The 14,461-nt window shown below is 31.2% G+C and overlaps 1 protein-coding gene across 2 annotated transcripts; it reads right to left on the bottom strand.

Moving 5' to 3' along the window:
* Positions 1-5,462: 5,462 nt before the first annotated feature.
* On the bottom strand, positions 5,463-12,580 carry LOC136979872 (uncharacterized). 2 transcript variants are annotated; one of them, XM_067275894.1, is made up of 4 exons: positions 12,483-12,580; positions 7,868-8,051; positions 7,536-7,790; positions 5,463-6,018 (listed from the first exon to the last, which is right to left on the bottom strand). In XM_067275894.1, exons 2-4 carry the CDS (start codon positions 8,017-8,019, stop codon positions 5,889-5,891), a joined length of 537 nt encoding a protein of 178 aa, XP_067131995.1. In that variant the 5' UTR covers positions 8,020-8,051; positions 12,483-12,580; the 3' UTR covers positions 5,463-5,888. The 2 variants fall into 2 exon arrangements, with proteins under 2 accessions (XP_067131995.1, XP_067131994.1); XM_067275893.1 differs by lacking the exon at positions 12,483-12,580 and adding an exon at positions 8,278-8,369 and having other exon boundaries at positions 7,868-8,157.
* Between the last annotated feature and the right edge of the window lie 1,881 nt (positions 12,581-14,461).

Raw genomic sequence — 14,461 nt, 5'->3', positions numbered from 1 at the left:
ACATGTAGTACTATAGCATAGTTAAGCATTTTCAATTGAACTTCAAAGAAAACAATTATTCTCTAATTTTAAATTAAATTTCAGGAATTTTATACTTAAATTTCAAATTTTTTCAGAATCTTTATTGTAATTTTTTTGCAAAAGAAATATTTTAAATATCTCTTTCTTTAAAGACCATAATTAATTTAATGATGAAGATGGTTAATTGTTTAAAATACAATCTTGCCGTTTTGAAAAATTACTGTACCGTGAGAACAATATATTTAATGTCATAACAGTTAAAAATTAACAGTAACGTTAAAATTCTAATAGGTTCTTGAATATGTTAGAACCATAATTATCACACTAAGGTTTATCCCATAATTTTAATTCTTTTATCATACTCCTTATGTTTAGGTTTCACTCTGATTCTACATGCAACATAAATTTAAACTTTGCTTTTGTGTCATTCAGGTCTATTATTATTTCCATGTGACACAAGAAGTCAAAAACACATCAAAATGTATCAAAATAATTTACAAATACAGCTGACCCTTGATAATCCGACGCTTTTGTAATCTGACATGCTCAGTAGTCCGATGCACCTCCCATCAAGGTCCCCGTCCCATTACGTGTCTGCTTGCACAGAAGGATGTCGTGGCATGAATCTTCCCACCCAATTCTTACACGATGACACACATTTCTTGTGTTTACCGTGAGCAGTTCTGTACGTACTGTATTATTTATGCCTATACATACTGTATGTACAGTACATTTATTGGCTTCCATATTTCTTTTAATAAACATGTTTTAGTTAACTGAAATGGGTTTTTCATTTCCATATTAACCTAGGCAGCAGTTTACTCATAAAATGTAGGAATATTGTAGGCTACTGCTAGCAAAACAATGCCAAATATGTAATCACTTTCGGTAATCCAGACATTTTTGGTAATCCGACACCCCTTTGGTCCCATAGCTGTCGGAACTATCAAGGGTCAGCTGTATTAATATATTAAAATCTACCATCATTTCTTTTGAAACATTTTTTATAATGTAGATTTATTTTCAACAAATTAGGTATAATTTCTATTATTTTACAAATTTTAAATAAGCTTAATGTATGAAATGAATTTAAATTTGTAATTCAATTCTAAATAGAAGTGCAGTGAATGTGGCTCTGAAAGAACTGAAATGTTTATTATATAAAATTTCCTTGCATGATTTTAATAATTATTGGAATTATTTTATTTGGAAAGCATCAAAACACAAGATGCATTGCTGAAAATTGCTAACAACATGACAACCTATATAAGAGGAAAAAGTCTAAATACAGTTGATAAAAATTAAACCTAAATAAACCAATTAAGAGTGCATAAAAACAATATTGGGAGTACAGATACAACAAACTAACATTAGATTTCAAAATATTGCACTTCCAAGAAATTAACTCAGCAACAAAATCTTACAAAATAACTTTATTTTGACTAATATTTTACAAAGTTTGTCTGTGTTGGGACTTAATACACTACTAAGCTATCATGATTGCAAGGAATATATGTGATGGATAATGTAAATACATACACACACAATTTGAAATAATGAAATACCAAAAAAAAAACTTTAAGACATTAGGATGCTAAGAAGGACATCAGAAGATTCAAGTAAAAAAAACCAAAGGATTCAAAATGATTAATGATACACTTTTGTGAGGAGGAATCAAACTTTATTTTGTTATTTATCATTTATTTTAGGGAATTTGTTTAGTTAAGGGTGACTACTATACACACTGAACTGAAAACAGAAGTTCTAGAAAACCATCATACTGTTAGCAGTCCTGCTGTTTGGGATCACTATTGTCACTCATGGGAAGCACTAACATTGTCTAGCAAGTGAATAGGAACGTTGAAAAGAGGGGTTGCTTAATCATTGATGCTATTCAAATAACTGTTTTGTCAAAGTTAATAATCTTTGTTGACAGTTTGGCCAGTCAGAAGGAATTTGTGATGCACAACACCACAAGAATCTAAGGTCACGTTGACTGTTTTCTTCATTTTTGACTGACTTCGATGCATTCTATCTGGTCTTGCTTCATTTTTCAAGTGCCATTCACTTGAGCATTGAGCTGTTTGTGTCAAAAGTGTACATCCATGTTTCATCACCCGCACTTTTTTTTTTGTGGTTTTAGGCCCTTTCCCGCTCAAAAGAGAGCATAAAAAGGCCGCGTTATCACCCGCACTGATGCATTTTAAGAACAATTTGCCTCGAGAAAGTATTTCCTTGGCCACTTGAACACATTCTTTTTTTTGGAAAAAATTCAAATTTATGGGACAAGTTGAAGTGTCGTACCACAAGCCCAAATGATCTTTTAAAATTGTTTGACATTATCTAAATGATACTGGAACATGTTTAATAATGTATAAGCAAGAGACAAGAAAATTAACATACGGGCGTTAAACTATGTACAAATATGGCTATAAATACTAGTGCTTTCGACAAAACTATTTTAGTCTTTGTCAGGCAGGTAATAACTGTTAAAATCCTTTTTTGACCCAAAAAAATTTTTTGAAATGAACTAACTGCATTAAAGCTTTGGAACAAGACCAACTATGGAACTGAACATAAAGAAATTTAAACATACGCGCGTGGTGACAAAGCGCATGCACTATGAAATACTGAGACGTGGAGCTAGAGGGAATGCCTTAATCTGTTATATAAGTTGACCCACAAAGCAGGCAAATCAAGTGTGGGAGTATTGCACGGATGTAGTGCAGCGGTAAGAAAGGCCTCCCAAATAAACACGATGCTCTTGTTATTACAATGCCTGAGCATCACCACCTGGTCCCACAGCGGGGTGTATAAGTGCTGCAACGCCATTCTTGCTAGTTCGGTATCACACCTGCCTGCCCTGATGGAAAGTTGGTGTTCGGAAATACGACAAGCCAACATTCTAGTTGTCGCACCAACATAGTGGGTGTGAATTCCGGTATTCACACACTTTAATCATACCCATTGTGAGTTTGGCCAGGCCAGAGTGGTGAGGGATGAGGCAAACTGCCCATGAAAAATTCTTGAGGTTGCTCCTTTGAATTTGATTCTGAGTACCCAGAGTGGTAAAATGGAACCTTAACTGCATTAGCCATCTGGATTTTCTTTTACTTATTACTGTTTCAAGTAGGTGTTTTTAGACACTATGTTTTGAATTTGTTACTCTGAAAGAATAATAGAATGTAATAGAATAGTAATAGTAATAGAATAAATAAAATTCAATACAATTTCTATAGTTCCAGACTTATGGGATACTGTGTATAATTCTGCTATATTTTGTGCTAGAAATAAAATGTATTCATATTAGTAAAACATTTAATGTGAAATAGTTTTGATGTCAGTTATTAAATTTAAATATTTGATAGTTTTACATTCATTTAATAATAAATTTATTTTTTGGAATCTGTTTTTAAATATTTTCAAACTTCTCTTCAAAATAGGTGACTATTTGTATTATAGTAATAACACAAAAAATAATTACTTGTAGTGATATATTTGAGTATCATTAAAAAACTGAAAATCTTTCTAAATAAAATTAATTTCAACTTTTTATAATTATGAAGTGAAAAGTAATTAGATTCAAGAACAAGTTAATAACATATTTGTATTTTTAATTTTAATTTCAATTCTTTCTGCCCTAACTGTATTTAAGAGAACTTTGTTTCATATCCATCATAGGTCTGGTCAGATCCATAATTGTAGGTAGGCATCTAGTAAGAGATGAGCTCAACATATCCAGGTCAATTCACCCATAAAAAATTTGAGCATTCCATACAAACATGGCTTCCAAGAGTAGTAACCTCAAGCAGTGCTCTGGATACCTAGTAGTAGTAGTACCTTTACTGCCTTAGCTGTCATGTGTAGTCTGCTCAAATTATACATTTAAAATTGTTTCATATTTAGAGTTAAGTTTTGTTATAGGTTAACTATAGATGTAAATATTTACATTAAAGAGAAATTGGCCATTTGCCATTTCTTATCCTGTAGCTTCTTACTTCAAAACAAAGTAACCAAGATATTTATGGAATTGTGACATATTTCTAGTTATTTTGAATGAATATTATAAAAGTGTCTATATAATCATTAATTTTTTTGCCAATGTTATATTGAATAAATGTAATCTTTCATGACAAAAAAAGATAATTGCAAAAATATTTGTAATAATCAAATGATTAAACACTCATTGTTCTGACCCTGAAAATCATTTTTGATTAAAATTTCAGCAAAATCATATGCACTTTGTATTTAATAAACTTGGCTTCTGTGGAAATTTACTATACTTTCAATTTGTTCAAAATATCTAAAAACTATGAATAATGCTAATTATTAATTATGATTATCATAATTTAAGCCCAAACATAACTGGCTTTTAGATGAATTGATTGTACAGGTATATATATATTCAAAAAGAAATATTCCTAAAAACTCTGCTAACATTTAGAGCATGATTGGAGGTTAAACTGTATTATATTGTATAAACATATACATGCATAAATTTAATGATTACTATGTGACTACTAATTAATCATGTTATTTTGTATTATTTAGTTTAAAAAAAAAAACAAAAAAGGAATAAATGGAAGTGCATATACAACTGAAGTGTGGCCCAAAATTTATTTAAATGAGTTTTGAGTGTATGGGTAAACTTTGTGAATATGAATTGTGAACGAAGTTTAGAACAAATCTTGTTTTTACAAAATTTATTAAAACGTGGAAAAAGCCACAAATTAATTATTTTTTAGCCAAAGTAGTTAACTATTATAAAGACTAAATTGTAATTAACTGACATTTGGGCCATCCTGTAAGTTAATCAAATTTTATACTTTGTATTTAGAATTAGCACAAAATTTTAATTTAGCTTTCTCAGAACTAATTATTTTAAAAGACACTTTATGATAATAGAATAGTTTAAAATAATACAATAAATTATATACAGAAGTTGTGTTGAAGTTTCAACATAAAATTTTTTATAAGGTATTTCTTCAAACAACTTTGTTTAAATTTAAATTATGGATAAAATATTCCAATTGTTTCTTATAGGATAGAGTTACTATACACAGTATGAAGTACAAATGTATAGAAAGCATCTCTGGTCAGTAAAAAGACTGAAGTTTCCACAAAACAAAGCTGCTTCTTATACATACATTATTAAACACATTCCTGTAGGAAACGTTTAAAAGAAGACAGACAGCTTCTGAATTACCTTTAAATTGTAAGTTAACATATTTTTGAGTCATTCTCTGCTACATACCAAGAAATACAATTGCAAATCTTTCTTGATATTACATAGTATAACTTTAATTTTTCAAAGATTAATAGGTATAATGGCATATATTTTTAGTTGAAAGTGACGATAAGTTTATAAAGTATTAAATATATTTAATATAATAATATATATGCAAACCAGATATTTCTTATGAGTATTTACTAGAAAACATAAATATTTTATTTACAAAACACTTACACAATCAAAACACCAAACTTAGTTTTGTTTCATGAACTGGATTTTGTGTAAATGTTTTGTATACTATCAGGTATTTAGTACATTTATTTAATTTACTCCGGATATTGTTACATCTCAATCATTTAACAGTACAACGAAATATCATAAGAGAACAACTTTGAATAGACAAAAGTAAAAATATCTTAATTAAAAATGTATAATAATGAACTCTTTAATTAAAAAAAACAACCATAGATACATGGCAAAACAAATATTGAACTGAAATATACAACAGCCAGATATATATGTTGATTATCTGGCAGTTTAATACTTGTGGTAATTAAAAACCCGAAAATGAATTTGTACCAAAGTATGCAAATTGAATTGCATCTTACTGGATATTCCATTAGGAACTAACAAATTAACATCTGCAGCTACAATGAGAAGGGAAAACAAACCAGTCATATTTAATCTTTCCATCAATGTCCAACGAGCGCATTTTTACTTTCGAATATTTCTGAATTCTTTCAACAACAACACTCGACGGTTTGCTGCAAAATAAATAAATACATGTCAGTTTTAAAATATTAAATTTATAGTAATGAATTGTAGTCTGTGTTTGCTACATAATAGAATTGAATGTTGGCAAGTTATATGATTTTTTTGGACAATAAATTGAAATAACGTGTAGGACGTTCACGACATATAGCTGTAATAACGACGTCAAAGGAAAAAAAAAAAAAAAAAAAAAAAAAAAAAACACGCCGGTTAGTCATGTAAAGCATCGATTTGAGTAGAAAATCATAATGTTTTAATAATTATATCTTACTTATTAGTTAATATATGTTTAAAAGCTGTAAAGAAGGAAACAACACAACATTAAATGAGTCATTTCGCTACCATCCAACAATTAGTACTCTAAAATAGTTCTTTAATCAATTTTAATGCCATTTATGAACAATAATCTTAACCCTGTATATTAGGCAGTTTGTACTTAAAAAGTGTGTGACTAATTTCCTGCGGAACGCAGTTAAGAAACAGGTAACTTCCTATTACAAATAGTTTAACACCAAAACTTCCAAACAGCGGCGATGAAAAATGGCTGCTGTTTGAAGGTTATTTTGTATGCATTTTTGTTTAAAATACGGTCACCATTATTGGAATTCGAATGTATATAACTTCATTTTCGGGTCATTCTCGTGTATAATTTTGACACGTGAAACCTCATTTGGAATTCGTTTAGCTTATTTAATCCTTCATTTTTATTGCTCGATAAGTTATCTTAATTATTCAATTTAAAAGGATAAAAATATGCATTTAAGTATAAAAAACACGTACATTTGAGGCTGTCTTATATAAAATTTAGTACAACTCAGAATTAATTAGTGGTTACCTGAGGGGAATTTTAGTAATTACGAAAGATGAGTATTTAATTACTTCAAGGTCCCTTTAGATTTCGCTCATTAATATTACTTATAGAACACGTGGGGATTCTTGGAATGCGTTGCGTATATCAATAACACATTTATGTATCATGCTAAATGGAGGAAATCGAGATAATAACGTGTTGCTCCGATAATATAAAGTAGCTTATTTATACAAGATTTTTTTAATCCATTTGGGAAAACCGATAGAAAAACTAGTTTTTCGTTAGGAAAAAAAGTAACCTCATGATCATTATGGCAATGGGGATTTTTAGAATTTTAATTAACTCATTTAACAGGATTGTTTTAATACTTATTGTTGCTCTAATTCTATAGATGTAAACTCTCGTATTATTAAAAAAAATTCATATTTTAAGAGGCGATTTGCCTGAAGCAAAAATTCCATCATTGAATATTTCTACTGGCTACCTGAATTTTGAACAGATATTTCTCGATGTTCCTTTCGTACAAAAAATGGGTAAATAACCCGAACCGGTACGTTTTTTAAATAGATTTTCGAAGGTTTCTAGTATAAGAAGCCGTGTTTTTAGTGGTAAATCACGCGATCAACCTAACATACATAAATCAGTGAAAGTAGGGCACGTGATGTAATTCCGCTATTGACCTACTAATACTGGACTAACCTGCACAATTGTATCGTTAACGGCGTTTTGATCACGTATCGCCATTCTCCATCGTGTTTGATAGCTGCCTTAGCAGATAACACTTTCTTCTCTACGGGACATAAAGATTCATGGCAAACACTCCTAGATATTCTAGAACGTACGGGTGAACGCAGAATCATCTCTTCTGGAGGTTCTTGCAGCCCTTCACGTTCATCCATGAACAGCGAACTAAAATTAAAATTTCCTTTCTGCAAGATTTTCATGATGAGATCTCTGTAATGAATTTAACTTTTAGAATTTCGTCTCAAAAGTTTCTCTGTAACGATAGACTTCATATTTGGTTTACTTACGCAGGATAGTCATTAATTTCTTCGCAGTATGTTTGATCTCTGGGTTGACAGTCGGGTCTAGAACCGGGTTTGGCTGGCAAATATATTCTGTCTTGGACGGGCTGTGTCCATCCAACGGTCAAAACGGCGATTAGAAACGTGAAGTACTGCATTTCTTTTGGAAGGAAAAACGAAACTGGAATGCCTATATAGGAATGAAGTGGGGGGAGGAGCGTGTAACTTTCTTGGGTAATCCCCGAACTGGACAACTGATGAATGTCCAGATCGTGATGGGAAGTCCTAAGATTGCCCTAAAGGTGACATATCATTGTTTTTTTACAATTTTCCTTTCTTAGGTGTCATATTTATGATGAGAAAAGAATGTAAAAAGAGAGGTGTACGAACGAGAGCATCGTTCTAAAAAAGCTCACCGTGCATGATCTTTCCGCACGAGTGTCATAATTACAGGCGAACGTTCTGTTCATAGTGTAATTAAATGGAAGCATCGATGAACATACAGATATTTTATGATGTTTTCGAAAAATAAGAAAATAAATAAATAAAAATAAATTATGCCCCACGGTGCTTCGATCACGACAGGTTTTCCTTGACAGTTTACGTCACGCAGCTACTCCTCATTGACCGATTGTGAATGATGAGCGATGACGTCACGCGCTGGCTACCTGCCATCTCTACGCTTCAGTTTACGTTTAAATTTCGAACGAGGAATTCCTTTTTGTTTAGTGAAAATGACGTTATTTGCGTGGGAAAATGCGGGGGGTCGAGAGAGATTATGAAACTTGGAGGTTTTCGCACCTGGATAATTGAACGATCCGAGTATCATTTCATTGTATTCATTATCCTTTTCTAGGAACGGAGAAGTGTACTTTTAGATTCTAATCTTTTTTGATAGAGGACGAAACTGTTAAATATGGAAATTTCGATTGTTTGTAACAACCTCGGAATAAATTGATAGCTGAAGGGTTCATGTGATTAAGATATTCGGTCTGTCATTCTAGAGGATCCGGGTTCGAATTCGGGCCGGAATACAAATTTTTACGAGTGATTTGGTCCGGGTACATCGGTCTCTTTCTCTCACGTCTTAGCTTCCCCCTGTGGACCATGGAAGGCGGTGTTAAAATATCTTATTTCTAACTGTTCTAAATCAGCTAATCAAATTTGATCGTACAATTGATCAAAACTGTAAATTTCTCTGTACAAAATGATGATAATTTTTTAGATCTTCGTATAAACTTTAATATATAATAAAAATCTTTATAGGAATTGAGAGAAGTGAAATGGCGCCCGGGCCCCACCAGTAGCCAAGCAGTCTTTGTTTCCTGAACACTGGGGGTTCGCGCCTCGTTCGGAGGGGCTGGCCACGTGGAGTTTTCCGGGTTTTCTCTACGTCTGTAATGCTTAAATAGAGGCCAGTTTCCCTTAAAAGACATCCCGGAAGGCATCCCCTAGGCAGATCGCCTTAAGTGTTGCGTTGCCATAACTTAACAAACAAACAGAAATGGCGCCCGGACCGTCAAAAATGAGACACCTCATACCCTCCAAACACTATAAAAATAAAATCGCTAAAACAAATAAAAATATAACATTTATTTTGGTAAATAATGAAAATATATCACTTTCATATGCATTTTTACGAAAAGGGTTAAATTTGGGCGCGCGTACCATTTGCTTTGTTGATCCCTTTTTATCTAGAGCTGGATTCTTAACATTTTTTCCTTAAATTTCTCGAGGCCGGATGGCTAAGGCGGTTAAACATCAACTTGCTGTACTGGAAGACCGGTGATCGAATACGGGCAAGTGGCCTCCAGAGATTGGGGTGGTCTGTCCCGGATATGTCGGGCCCCATCCTTCACCACCCGGCTGCTTCCATTGTGGGCCTGGCCGAATCCACGATGGATATAATTTTGAAAAGGCCCTCTTTGTGCCCACGGGGTGGAAAGATATTTAAAAAACCGGTTAAACTTCCTTTGAAAGTGAACTTAATGGTTATACTTTACGTCTTCCAAATTAAGACTTTATCTAGTGGGAAAGCAATTACAAAAAGTTTCGGAAATTATAACTTTTCCCTTGGAATCTCTGTACTTCTAGGGTGATATATACCTTATAAGTTACAAACGCTAGTCTGTATTATATCTTTACTGTTTAAAGAAAGGGAGAATTAATATAAGGTCTTGAAAAAATAAGATTAAAAAATAAATTAATCTGTATTCTGTTCCCATTCAGAGCTAAATATTGTGTTCTAAATATATTTGAAACAAATACAGTATATCCAAAACACAAGCATATATTCTTTGGTTTGGAATTTTGTTTCTTTATATTGATAAATGTAAGGATTACATTTATATATAAAAGTTTAACAATAAAAAAATATTGTTCTTTGCATTTCTAGCTAATCTCACGAAAAAACAATAAAAAATATAACTAATTGTTAAAGAAAAGTTTGATTAATATTGAAAGAAAGGCTTATGAATACTAAAAATTTTTATTTTTTAAACGTGAAAGAAGGAAATAAACTAGAGAGTTTAGATGTAGAATGTTCCTCTGTGATGAATTTTCTCGGAAATTCATCACATAGGAACATTTTGAATCACTACCAGATATATATTTGTCATCTCTAACTATATTTAAATATAAGAAAATGAAAGCAGTTTTTAAATTCTTATATTGATGATCGCTATGAAGATTGCAGCTAATTTATTAGCTGCCATTTTTCTAGATTTGTGCCATAACATTTAGATCTTCAAACAAATACAGAAAACCTATGAACAGTGTCCATTGATGGGAACATAAAAGCCGGCCATTGTTTGGAGGTTATTTTGTGTGCATTTTTGTTCAAAAAAGCTTCTGAAAAAATGACCATTGCTTAGAGGTTATTGGAAGTCGACTGTATATGCATTTTCTTATAGATCCATGCAAATATTCAATAGAAAAGATTCATTATAAACTTTTTTGTATTTAAGTTGTTTAACTTATACTGTACTACACAGCGTAACTTATACAGCACTTAGAAATTACAACACAGAATACTTCGAATGAAATATTAAATTTTCATGCAAATAATTTGAAATAAAACTTGTTTACAGAAATATTAGATTCGATTATAACGAGGTTAGAGAACCTGGTGTGACATTTGTAGGTGGATGTGCTCCTGCACAGAACAGGACTCTGGAGGACAGCTTCATTTTTTAATCTAAGAATTTTGATCGACACCTCCACCATTATTATCGACACCCAGATTCCTTTCTAGAGTATAACATCATTTTTTTAAATGCTGATGATACGACACGAGAAGTGTCTCGTGACGGTTCTCGGAAGCTCGACATTTACAGCGAATAGAATTTTGGATGATGCTATCTATAATTATGAGGAGATGTCTCAAGGTTGTCCTACTAGAAAGAGAAATCTTTATCTTCATTCTATTTTTTCTTTTTTTTTTACAGCTTAATCTTCTTCGGAGTATTCGTCTGTTTTGGCCTTGACTTCTAGTTTTTTGCCGTGTAGTTTCTGTTTGAGTATTTTTGATTTAAGCGGCTCAGGGCGTTTAAACAGGGGGAAAAACCCATGTTCGGTCTTGGAAAAGTGGTTTACGTAGAGTAAAAAATGAAAATTGATGGAATTTTATGTTGTAATTCGTGTGTAGAGCATAACAGAATGATGATAATATCTTAGACCATTTGTTAGTACTATAAGATAATTACTGTAATGAAAGATAACCATACTTTGAACTTTGAGCTAACATTTATAAGTCCTAAATATGTCCATAAACAATTAAATATATTTACAATAATCCAAAGACATCTTAATGTATAACAGTAATTATACTAATATAATAACTTCAAACTAGGACTGAATTTAGATTTGTGACTCTAAGCTATAAAATATGAGAGCTTCTCCACTAAATAATGAATTTTAAAAACTTGAAGCGTTAAATAGCACTCTGTTAATGTGAGGGCCTTATATTGTAGCTTGCTTGGCTTACGTATAAATCAGATCCCGCTTCAAACAATAAATGAATGTCATTACTCCCGTGTGTTGACAACTATTGTCTTTCAAAATTATTCATATTCATTACACAAGTTGAAAGAATTCGTCATTCAATTATTCAAATTTTATAACACTATCAATATGTTGTAAGATATAGTTCAGAAAGGCAGAACGGCAATGTCTGAATAATTTCGATAATTTATAATTTTAATGTACTTAAACTTATATAGCCCTTTTTAGTTTTTACTCTTTACCTCGCGGGCACTAAGAAGGCATTTCGTAATCGGTCCCTTCGTGAGTTCGATCAAATCTACAATGGAGGGAGCCGAATGGCGAGTCGCATATAAGAGGTCCTCACATTGGGTCACACTACTCTTGAATATTTCATAGTAGAGCCGAACCCGAACTCGAACCCGGATCCTCACAGAATGACAGGCTGGCGCCTTTACTAAACTTTAAAATAGCCCGGTATGAGTTATAACACACATTTGAGTAGAGGCGAATTTTTAAGCAATAGGAAAGTATTAAGGAAAATTAATGTTATAAACCAGTTTAAGGGATTTAGATGCGTCAGAATTGTTATAAACAAACAATGCACATTCGATATGTAAATAAAGAAAAATGTACACACCCAAGATAAGTAATCCAGTTGACGTTTTAATGTCTTTGGTGTGGTTGCAGCCCTGCCTATCTAACTACTAGATTTAGTTGTAACGACACACCTTATATGGCTATAAACTGGGTTATTAACAATTTTTATATACGCTCGATCCGCGAATGATAAAACTTCAATTGTATAAACGAAAATTTTAATCACATATTATATGTGGTTATGAAATTTATGCTTTAAAATTTTGTTTAATTTTCGAAATTTTAATGCTCCAATTTCAAATTCATTTAAAGGGTGGAAGTTATGAATCTGAGTCACAACTTTCGCCTACAATTAGGCGGCCATAATTCACAAAAATCAAGGTTATGTACACACATTCCGAGCATAAAATGAATGTATTCGGAGATATGCTAAAAGTTTTCTTTATATGTTGTTTAATAGCATAAAAATACCTTAATTTTTGAATAATTTTTTGAAATAGTTTGCTTTGGCATCTACAGATGGCGTACCAATCTCAATTTTCATATTTCGTGAAATGTTAATTATTCTTAATACTAAAATATGAAGTAATATATTTTAAAGTGATCCAAATTATAAGTTTATCGTCTTATTTTTTTATTACAAACAATTAAATGGGATTTTAAAATAATAAATAATTACATGTTTATTTATTAAATATTGTTAAATACTGATTATATTAATAAATATTTTTAATCATATCATGTTGTTAACAGGTGTTTTTTTATTGTATTAGGAAACATAATCACATTTTTGAAATTTAAAAATTCAAAAATTTAATTATATTTATAACTGTTACAAACAAATTTTAAAAAGTAAAGATGGCGCCCTTTAACTATGTCTCACTCCCTCTAACTGTTCCTGAATATAATAAATATAATGTATTTAATTTAATATAGTGAGAAATTAGAATATATGACATAATTAAAAGCATTATTATTATTATTAATATTTTGAATTTGATTTATCATAATATTTACGAACGTGAATAATAAAAAAAAATAATCACTTCCGTGTGATGATTATTATAATTGTAATTGATGTTTTGCCGAGAACAATTGATTTGAAACTCGTTGAACCATTTTTAAATTGCTACCTTCAATATCATTATCACCTAAATCCTAAATGGTAAATTAACTTTCATTACTCCGATAACAAACAATAGAAGATAGAAGATAAGAACAAGAAAATAAATTTAATCAAGAACAAGTTGTACATCTCAAAATTTGGGCAACCAGCCAGCTTTTAACCAGTAAAAAAACATGTTTATTATTCGGACAGAACGCATTGTCGAGCATCCTAATGGCATTCTTGTTCGGTTTAATGTAAAGATTTCTTTCGTCGCTCGTTAACAAACCATCTCAAAACATAAACACATTCACGTAATTCTGAAATGATTTATTGTCTATTATAAACAGTAACTGTGGCCTTCATCCACAAATTTTATAGAATAAAAAAAATATATATACCACTAAGTCTGTTGGAAATTCGTTTAGGATATATGTCAGAGAATGGCGAAATTAAATCTGTTCATGTAAATTTGATCATTTAATAATCCTTTATGAGATTAAGATGATTAATTATAGTTTAATGAAACTAATTGTCAACACTTTTATTCAAATAAATTGATGTTTCTATTTTAATGATTTATAGTCCAACGCTTTGTTCGAATGTATTAAGGATTAGTGTTTTAAGTTTCTTGATGTCTTTTATAAACAGTTTTTGCTTAAATTTTATAATTTTTATACGTTTGAATAGGTTCGAATTAATTTTTATTTACAATATCTCTCAATGTAGTCAATCATCGACAGCCCGTTTCTGTATATTGTCGTTGTTTTCAGGCAGTATTTACACATAAGTTTAAACAAGTTACAATTTTGGGCGTCATGTAATAATGATGCAGTTTAAATCTTCATTTTAACGCTTTTAAATTTATTATTTGATGGTGGGAAAGGCCTGTTATAAATTATTTAGAGTTAAGA

The sequence above is a fragment of the Centruroides vittatus genome, unplaced genomic scaffold, assembly GCF_030686945.1.
Source record: "Centruroides vittatus isolate TY-2023 unplaced genomic scaffold, ASM3068694v2 contig_651, whole genome shotgun sequence".
In the NCBI taxonomy this organism is placed as follows: Eukaryota; Metazoa; Arthropoda; class Arachnida; order Scorpiones; family Buthidae; genus Centruroides; species Centruroides vittatus.
The sequence above is the reverse complement of the archived record's forward strand: the minus strand, read 5'-3'. Positions and strand labels throughout refer to the sequence as shown.